The sequence below is a fragment of the Rhineura floridana genome, chromosome 6 (assembly GCF_030035675.1).
Source record: "Rhineura floridana isolate rRhiFlo1 chromosome 6, rRhiFlo1.hap2, whole genome shotgun sequence".
Taxonomy (NCBI): Eukaryota; Metazoa; Chordata; class Lepidosauria; order Squamata; family Rhineuridae; genus Rhineura; species Rhineura floridana.
Genome location: NC_084485.1, coordinates 156074766 through 156084834, shown reverse-complemented (window position 1 = coordinate 156084834; position 10069 = coordinate 156074766). Strand labels below are relative to the sequence as shown.

The following is a 10069-nucleotide window of genomic DNA, read 5'->3' as shown; positions in this document are numbered from 1 at the left end:
TTCCATCTCCCATATCACGACTTATTTATAAAAAATATAATCTTTTGCAGTTTTATCAGAAGGTATATCTAGGCTGCCCTAAACAAGGGCATTGAAGGTGGGGGGAGGTGGGGGAGAGACCTTTAGCTATTTAGTGGTGAAGTTTGTATATACCAGAATTTTTTTTATGAAAGCCTGTGAAAATTAAGGAATTTGAGAAAATGGGGGGGGGGTTACAATAGAAAAGCTACCAAAATTGAGAATAGGTTAGTAATTGTACCAGTTCCTAATCTCCCATTTTCTTTCCTTTTGTATATTATGTGCTTGTGTGAGGGTGTAGATGTTTGTATAATAAGCTGAGAAAGGTTGCCCTATTTTACATTCTACTACAGATAGTAGCATTCCATTTGTATCTATTATATTACAGGCATAGTAATTCCATTTATCTGTCCCCCCCCCACTTCAAATGAGCAAGAGCACTAGAAGTGTGTTTAGTAAGGATTTTGTCATCCTAGCTAATGTCACCATAATTGCTGAAGATGACAGTTTCCAACAAATTGTGTGTTGACCGACTTGGTGTGCACTCACTTTACCTGTCAAGGGAGACCAGTAGGTATTGCTTTGGAGAGAGAGAGACATACAGGATTTGCTAAGTGTAGACACCAAAGTTGCTTGTGGGGATTAGGGTGGAACTGCGGGGTGGACCTGCAAGAGTTTTTAAATACAAGTTAGTTTGTACTGTACATAGCCCTCCTTAAGCAAGACCCTTCAGTGGTACAACAGCACTGTTTGCAGGTTCAAAAACTGCCAAGTTCAACCTCTTGATTACAACATTACTTCTTTTCCTCTGCTGCAGGGATCAGGAACAACGCCGTGTCTTGGATGCATGTTTCATTTTTGTTGAAAGGTTTCCATAGCAATTAAAATCCCCACCGCCTAAAGGGGATCACGCTGAAGCACCCTATGATAGCGATAGACCACGATCATACTTCTGTACTGAAAGCCCTTGTGTTAGAAAAGGTCTCGTGTAGGATGCAATGGTGATGGGTCACCGGGTAACTCTGAAGGGTAGCCATTTTGATGGGCAGCCCCATTTCTTTGCAGCATGTAGGTGCGTGGGTGATCCTCTCGCCCCCGTTCCGCACCATGTCAGCAGTCCGTATGTAAAACGGGGAGCTGTAGGGGGAACAGGCTGGGCAATAGTTGCGATTGCCCAGCTGGTTATGCTCATAGGGTGGAAAGGAGGGATTGCTCTGTCCGTCCATGATACGAAAGTTGCAAGTGTTGCACATGGCATAGTGTGAGTGTGACGGAAGGTCAGTCTCCTCCACCTCCTCCTCCTCCTCCTCTTCCTCCTCATCAGATTCATCTTTCTTGCAGCAATAATACTAAAGCGGAAGGAAAAACCTGTGGTTAGTCAGCACATACAAAACCTGTATTCTAAAATATGATACTTAGCATTAAGTGGGGAAGAACTTAGGAACATAGGAAGCTGTCTTTCACTGAGTCAGACACACTGGTCCATCAGGCTCAGTATTGTTCACGCTAACTGGCAGCAGTTCTCCAGGATTTCAGGCAAAGAGTCTCTCCCTGACTATTTGGAGATGCTGGGGATTGAACCTAGGACCTCCAGCATGCAAGGCAGATGCTCTACCATTGCATTACAGTCCATGGGCCCAATTAGGCCCACCAGGCCTCTCCATTTGGTCTGTGAGGCCATTTGGGGCAATCTGTGTAGCACCAGGCATCATATGACACAAAGCATGGGAAACTTAGAGTGCATGGAAGTTCAGCCAGTTGCTAGCCACCTTCCGCTACCTTTCCCACCACATGCTTCTGTGCTTGAGGTTCTTCTGCTTTCTGTAGAGTTGCAGCTTCTCCTCATCTGAGTACATATAATCAATATCCTGGTAGAAGTGGTGCAGGTGCTGGCACTTGGCCACCTCGCTCTCAGCTGAAAGGGAGGCAGCAGCAAGGGAAGGGAAGGTGCTCTTGGGGGCTTGCTGTGCAGCCACTGAGATGCCACTGAGGGCTTGGTATGTGGTGGGAGGGGGGCAGTTCAACATACAAAGACTTAAGGCAGCGTCAGACTATAAACTGGTTCTAGAATGCTACCAGCAGAAATTGTGCAGCATGTGTGCGTGAGAGCCTCTTGGGGTACTTAAGTTTGTGTGAAGAAAAGAAAAAAAAGAGGAGATTGGGGAGACATATGTGTTGCACGTGTGGCGCTTGTGTGTTTGAGGGCAACGATTCACCATGGAGGAGAAAATGGCAGGTGATAACTCCATAGCGCAGTCATGTGGAATAGGAGAGGGCAAAGTCCTCTGCATGGGTTTATGCATGAAAATCAGTGACACATTTATGAGTCCAAATTTTCTACATGTTGATAACTATAAATATGCAGTTGTTGTTATGTGCCTTCAAGTCGATTACAACTTATGGCGACCCTATGAATCAGTATCCTCCAATAGCATCTGTCATAAACCACCCTGTTCAGATCTTGTAAGTTCAGGTCTGTGGCTTCCTTTATGGACTCAATCCATCTCTTGTTTGGCCTTCCTCTTTTTCTACTCCCTTCTGTTTTTCCCAGCATTATTGTCTTTTCTAGTGAATTAAATATGCAGACAGGATGCTAAATAATATTCAGTGTTCTTTGCCCTTTACAAAGAGATTTGGCAAAACATTATGAATTGAATTAAGTAGTCGTTTATAGTGTCGTGTGTTGCATTATTTAATAGCTTTGTGTATTGCATTAAGGCTGTAGTCTTGTAAAGACCTATCCTGTCAACAGTTTGTTTTGTATTTTGTTTTAAATACACAAAGCAAAAACAGAGACAGTGATTCACCAGAGATAAATACCATAAAATGTTTGTTTTTGTTTTGTTTTGTTTTCATTTATTCTCCTGGAGGAAATGTTATTTCTTATTCTCTTTACATTAGCTTATTTTATTTTGCCTTGTTTTTCCCCCTTCCCACTTCTGCCTTTTGCCCCACGCACCATTGGAATGAGGTCCTTGATCTTAACACAATTCTACATCACTGCAGAGAAATTGTCCAACCAGCACTGCAGTAATAAATTGACTAATTACACAACAAAATCTGTGAGATAGTGTAGTGTGCTGATGGTGGCTGAGAGTATGAACTGTCACTTGGGAAGTCTCATGCTCAAATGTCACCTCATCCATACACCATATGGCCTTTGGCCAAGCTACTTTCTTTGAACCTCAGCAATTTGTAATATAGGGATAATACTACCCTACTTTACACTCTTACAAACATTACTGACATAGTACAATCCTATGCATGTTGACTCAAAAACCAGTCCTGTTTTCAGTGGTCTTTTCTCACACAGGTAAGTGTGAATAGGATTGCAACCTGAGCTAATCTATGTGAAACACTAGTGTGACTCCCATGTTTCCCACAGCAGGCATAAAGTGTGAATGGCATATATTGTATACACAGACATGCATCTTTAAACACCCATGAACTCAGACTAGGACCTATGCATACACTGTATGTTCTCCATTTTTCACAGGTTTGTTAATAGAACGATCAGTGTAACCCTGATGTACATGCAATAAACTTGTTTGGTGCATAAAGTATGAAGCTTTCCTTGGATACCAAAGGGAAATGTCCCATAGAAGTATAGTTCTTTACCTGTAGCCTACAATAGCACAGGACAGCAATGATACACAGTAAGATAACTGTTGCTAGTATACCACCGGTGATTACAACAGTTCCTGCTGTCATCCGACCGATTCTCCATCAAACTCTAAATAAGCAATAAAGATAGTGAGTTAAACTCAAGATAACTAATAACAATTCACAATCCCTATAGCAAGAGTGGACAGAAGATAGACTGGAATTTACTCGTAGATTTCTGGGTGATTTGCTGTAGATTGGCAAGGAGTTTAGAACTCCCATTTTTTGATAACAACAAAAAAGGTGGATTCTTCTCCCCTTACATTAACCTTCTGAAACAAAGAAAGCTCAAGACAACCAGAAGTGGACTTTGTGTGACAGAACTGTGAGCTCAGTTCGGTTCTAATACTAAAAAAAAATTCCTAGGCTCCTAATGTGCACAGAGACATCCTCAGAGGCTACTAGCCATTCTACCTCCACAGTATGTCTTTGAATAGCAGTTGCTGGGAATTGCAGCTGGAGAGAGTCCTGTTGTGCTCAGGTTCTGCTTGTGGAATTCCCATGGTGAGCCACTATGAACACAGGATGCTGGACTAGATGGGCCTTTGACCTGATCCAGCAGAACATCTTCTTATGTTCTTTAATTCTGACTGTGAGCACAGGTTCTGACGGTGACCTGCATTCATCCCAATTTGTTTTCATGGAGATGAGACAATGGCTATTTAATGAGCATTCATTCTGATTTGTTTGTGGCGAGGTAGGATGGTGTTGTGTCCAGCAAGCATTATCCCACATGTTCCATCGCACTTTCACTTTGCTTTCCGTATCACAAAAAGTCTGAACTTTGGGGGAAGCAGATTTGTTGGGCAAGAACTACCAATCAAATAGAACTGCACAACCTGAATTTGCCAGATTATGATTGAATCCCACACAAAAATAGAAACAATCTGGAAGTGCTGTGTATATCGTGGCTCTTGTTGGTTGACCTTGGGGTTCCAGTTAATAAAACAAAGTAGCTTTGACAAGCGTATAGTCTGCTCACCCTTGCCCTACAGCCCCTGGGGTTTTTGCTGCCATTATTCATGTTATTTTAAACATGAATGTTAACTACAGTTCAATGGGATTTTAGAAGGGCTGCTAGCTTAACCAGTTAAGTCAGCAGATCAATCAATTAAAGCTTTAATGGATGAATCCGTGGGGGCCAATTTTAACCAGCAAGAGTACATTTAATCTGTGGGATTGAGAGTTATGCTTGTTTGTTAGTTTATCTAGCTGTGTATCTATACCGGTTCTGAAGCATTACTGTAATTGGGAATGAAAAAGAAAACAACATTAAAGATGACCTTTAAGCTCTGACAATGCATTATAGCTTTTGTAACGTATTGTTGCGAGTCACCCCAATCTCCCAGCGGTGGGAGATCTCCAGGGGTCCCTGTGCTTGGCCAGGGTTTGGCTTCCTTGGAAAGAAGGTCAGCGGAGGCTATGGTATCTTTATGAAATATGGTTTATTTATACACATTCACAGCCTGAGCATAAGATGGAGGAGTTCAAAGCATCACTAGTCCACTAGATCTTGCTTTTCCATCAAGCGTATAGGCGGCATCCTGAAACCATCATGCAGGAAGCAGGCCTCCCTGCATGTCTCCAGTTCCCAGCCTTTCCTCAGACTAGCTAAAAACACAAGTGTCTCTTTGACCCCAGCAAGGGGAGGGCTCTCCTGAAGGGTTTCAACAACAATAGGATGTCCCTGGCCCATTTGCCAGTTGATAGGCACTTGACAGACCCATTAGCGCACCTGACCACTCTATTACATTAACAAAGGAGACTCATCTGACCAGCAGAGCAGGTTTCTCAGCTTCAGAGCCCACCTCGAGGTGCAGAGTTCCAAATCAGAGGCTGGAAGGGGAGTCATAGAAATCTATGTCAACTAGTGTTGCCAGGTCAGAAGCATCCCAAACCCAGAGATTTCAGGGGCAGGCCTGAGTGATGTCACAGGGATGGGCCTGTGTGATGTCATTAAGCATGATACATTAAGCATCAACCACAGTTGCTTGGAGCATACCACTCAAACAAAAACATTTCTCTGATTGGAAATTGATAGAAATCTTAGCAAAAAGATGGAGCCTGGATAGGGAACATTTAATCTAGCCTACTTGCTTCTGGAAAGAAGGGTTTAAGTGCCTTCAGGCCAGGCCAGTCACCAGAAGGCCACTGTAGGAAGAAAGGAGCCTAGTGTTGTGGAGATGTTAAATGGAAGTACTCAGGAGTAAAGATGGATGCCCCTGAAGGCTGCAATTCTAAACACATTTACTAAGGGACTAAGCCCCATAGAATTCAATAGGACCTACTTCTGAGTAGATATGGTTTGCATTGTGCTGTTGGTAAAGCTTGACTAGGGATCCTCTGCAAAGATATCCATATCCAAGCAGGGTTGGCAACCTTATGCCTGGAAGGCTCTGCCCCTAACTTTTAACATGGCTGCTCCAAACTGGTTTACAGATTTGATCCCTTCACTTCAGAAAGAGGTTTGAGAAATTAGTAAAAGTAAGACAATTCTCTACCCTTTTCTGTCTACCCGGTAGGCTGCTATAAACTCACTTTGACAGGCAACCCAATTCCAGTGACGAGTAATTGACAGACAAAACACACATGGTTTGGTCTACCTTCACAAGCAGCAGCTTGGGAGCAACAACAATTGCAGCCACATTTTCCAGTACGTAAATTCTCTTTTACCACTATTGGGCAAGAAACAAACCATCATGCAACCAACAAGGTGCATCATCAGTGACTTTAAGGGGGTTGAGCTGAGTGCATGGAACCAATGTTGTTGCTTCTATGGATGAAAGGGAGTGAGGTTAAAGGTAAATGAAATGCAAATAGAAAAAGAAAAAAAAGACAGTGATGATTTCCTAAATGCAATACCATACCAACCATAACAAGATCCCTATGAGTAAAGCAGAAAACTCAGCATCCCACAACCAGTCAGGATTCCTAACCAAAAACCAAAACTAAAAAAAATCCTGTCAGCCATTCAGCCAAGGACACAGAAATCGCCATTCAGCACAACCTGACCCAGGAGCTGCAGTTAGTGCAAAATGCTGTGGCACAATTGCTGACATGAGTGAGACCCTATCAGCACATAATATTTCTGCTCTGAAATCTGCACTGGTTGCCAATTTGCTACCAGGCCAAGTTCAAGGTATGCTTTCCATGATTCCATGTTTCCATGTTCACCTCCTAAAAATATTTTTGTTTAGGCAAGCCTACCCAGGCATTTAGAAGCTATTGTGTTTTTTATATGTTTTTAACTCATTGTTCATTTTATTATTTTGAATGTTTCTAAATACCTGTGTTTAGCTGTTTTTGCCAATAATTTTGTTTTAATTCCTTCTATAAACCGCTTTGAGATTTTTTGCAATAAAGTGGTATATAAATGTTGTAAATAAATAAATAAATAAATTTTGGAGTCACTGTCGCCCTTGGGTCTCTTTCCACTTTTAGGAACAAAGGAATCTGCCTTATACCAATTCAGGCCATTTGGTACCATCTAGCTCAGTTACTGATGACATGGGCTAGCATTGGCTCTCAGCCTAATCTGCCCTTCAAGATGAAAACAACAGAGGAGAACCATGACCACCCCAAGGAAGAAGGGCACACTTAAAATGTAGAGGAAATAATGATGTACAACCACAGTGTGAAATCAGATACTTATCGGGACATAGTATGAAAAAATATTTATATAAGCATGACTGTCAAATATATTTATTATTTACATGACCTGTAAAGACATTTATAGAGCAATCCTGTTTTTTTACTCAGAAGCAAGTCCCAATGTATTCAATAGGGCTTACTCACACAGGAAAGCATGCACAGAACTGCAACCTCAAGTGATAAGGAACTTCACTCACCCAACTCAAAATTCAGAATCATACCACTTTAGGCTGTTTTGCAACTGTTTATAATTGTTTTTATGGTTATCGGATTTTAAAGGGATTTATTTCTTATTGTGAGCTGCCTTGGTTTCCAGTCAGCAACCCTACCTCACAGGGTTGTTGGAAAGACTCCATATACACACGCACACTGGATATGTAAAAATACATACACCTCATATAATAGTTTATTGTCAAAACCAGTTGGTCATTGCAAAACTTAAAAATAAAATAAAATCAGTATTAATTTCCTGCATAATAAAAGCAGTAAGTAAGCCCTGCCTAATTGCTTTAAAAATAGGATTGGAGAGGGAGAGAAAGATTTACAACAGAAACACAATTCTTTGCTGTGTTCACTCAAAAGTTCCATTAATTTACAGCACAATCCTAACCAAGTCTACTCAAAAGTAAGTCCTATTGAATTCAATGCGGTTTACTCCTGGTATGCGGGATTAGCATTGTAGCTTTACTCCCAGAAAAGCGAGTATTGGATTAAAGTTTCATATTGGGAAGATTTTCAAAACACTGCCCTCTTCAACAGCCCAAACTTGTTTGACTCCTGCACACAAGAGAGAAAAAGACTGAAAGTTATATACTCACTCAATTTATGGGATTTTCAAATAAGCAGGAAAAAACAGTTTTCTTGCCTTGCAATAGGGTATAGGTACTTCCTGGAGGTCAACAAATCCCTTGTCAATCACAATCCTGACTTCACTAAATGGCTACAAACCTGAAAGGGTGGGATTAGAGCAGACAGTTACAGCTAATTTATCAGAAGTTGCGGGGGGGGCGCGACTGAAGGTTTGGTTTATATCTCTTGAACCAGACCACCTAGAAACTTATTTTTTTAAAAATGAAAGCTATGAATCTGGAGATTAAGGTGACTCATCCAGAGACCCAGAAAGGACCCCAAAAAACTGGAGTCTCCAGGCAAAAACCAGAGACATGGCAACCCTAGTTGAAACCTTGGCATTGTGAGAAAAATCTCAACTAACAGCCATGAAGCCAAAACAAAAGTGAAAGCATAACATATTTTGGCAAGCCAGTGCAGGAGAGTGTCAACCTTCCCTGTGTAGAGAATTGCTGACACAGCAGGGGTCCCAGTTACTCTGCCCCGCTCCTCAGGTGGTTTATGGTAATACATTGTCTATGTCATGTGGGTCTGCCCACATGAATAATGAAATTAATGCAAAATTAATGGAAAAGTCCACCCACTGGTCCGCTTCTTGATCGATATAAAAGGTGTATTCAGATTATTTTTATAGTTAATTCATCTTGGGGAGTGGGAAGGAGGGTTTGTATAGTTTTTTCTTGCTTACTTGCTGCCTACCTTGTTTCATGTGCTTTGCCCAGGTGAAGACCCCAAGGCCTAGCCTACTGCTTTGGATTGGTAACTATGAATGTTACTGATTTAGTATGCTTAGATCAGTTTTACAACTAGATAAGGTGGCGGGAAAACATGTTATTTACTCACATTGATTGCTTTGTCAATGCTATTTATTAGTTCATACTATTATTAAACCATTAATTAATTTATGCAAATTATATCAAATAATTATATCCCACTCTTCCCAAAGATCTCAAAGGCCTGTTGAAATAGCCACGTCTTCAGGGCCTTGCGGAATACATCCAGGGAAGTGGCACGTCGGAGATCAAACAGGAGGGAGTTCCAGATAGTGGGGGCCACCACAGAAAAAGCCGTCTCCCTAGTACCCACCAACCTAGCTGTTTTGGTTGGTGGGATTGAGAGAAGGCCTTGCGTGGCTGATCTGGTCGGGGGGCATAATTGGTGGCGGTGGAGGCGCTCTTTCAGGTAAACTGGGCCGAAACCGTACAGGGTTTTAAAGGCTAAGACCAACACCTTGAATCGGGCCCGGAAAACAACCGGCAGCCAGTGTAGATCAAATAACACCGGCGTAATGTGATCACGGCAGCGGCTGTTGGTAAGTAAGCACACCGCTGCATTCTGTATAAGTTGCAATTTCCGGGTCGTTTTCAAGGGTAACCCCACGTAGAGCGCATTACAGTAGTCCAATCGAGAGGTGACCAGGGCATGTATTACGAGTGGGAGCTGTTGAACGGGGAGGTAATAATAATAATAATAAACTTTAATTTATAGGCCGCCTATCTGGCCAATGGCCACTCTAGGCGGCGTACAATAAAGCACGATAAAATACATGGTAAAATATGATACAATAAAAACAATATAACCAGTACAGCACAATGCAAAATTACAATATTTAGTAGAGTTGTCAGTAATACAATTCTGAAGCTAGTTCACCTTAGAAGTCTCAAGTTCATAAAGGCCTGATGGAAAAGCCAAGTCTTCAGGCCTCGGCGAAATATATATAAGGAAGGGGCATGTCGAAGATCTGTTGGGAGGGAGTTCCAAATCGTGGGGGCCGCCACAGAGAAGGCCCTCTCCCGAGTCCTCACCAACCCAATCACTTTAGTTGACGGGACTGAGAGGAGGCCCTGAGTGGCAGATCTTGTAGGGCGGCACAATTTATGACGTTGGA

At 42.1% G+C, this 10069-nt stretch overlaps 1 protein-coding gene across 1 annotated transcript; it reads right to left on the bottom strand.

Annotated features, from left to right (window-relative positions):
- Window positions 1-962: 962 nt before the first annotated feature.
- LOC133386820 (protein FAM163A-like) lies at window positions 963-3729 on the bottom strand. The gene is made up of 2 exons (XM_061630590.1): window positions 3637-3729; window positions 963-1367 (listed from the first exon to the last, which is right to left on the bottom strand). Exons 1-2 carry the CDS (start codon window positions 3727-3729, stop codon window positions 963-965), a joined length of 498 nt encoding a protein of 165 aa, XP_061486574.1.
- Between the last annotated feature and the right edge of the window lie 6340 nt (window positions 3730-10069).

Coding starts and splice junctions, on each gene's coding strand:
- LOC133386820 (XM_061630590.1), bottom strand. CDS start 3,729: ATGACAGCAGGAACTGTTGTAATCACCGGTGGTATACTAGCAACAGTT. Junction 1,368..3,636: donor TGTGCTATTGTAGGCTACAG/GTAAAGAACTAT, acceptor CTTCCGCTTTAG/TATTATTGCTGCAAGAAAGA.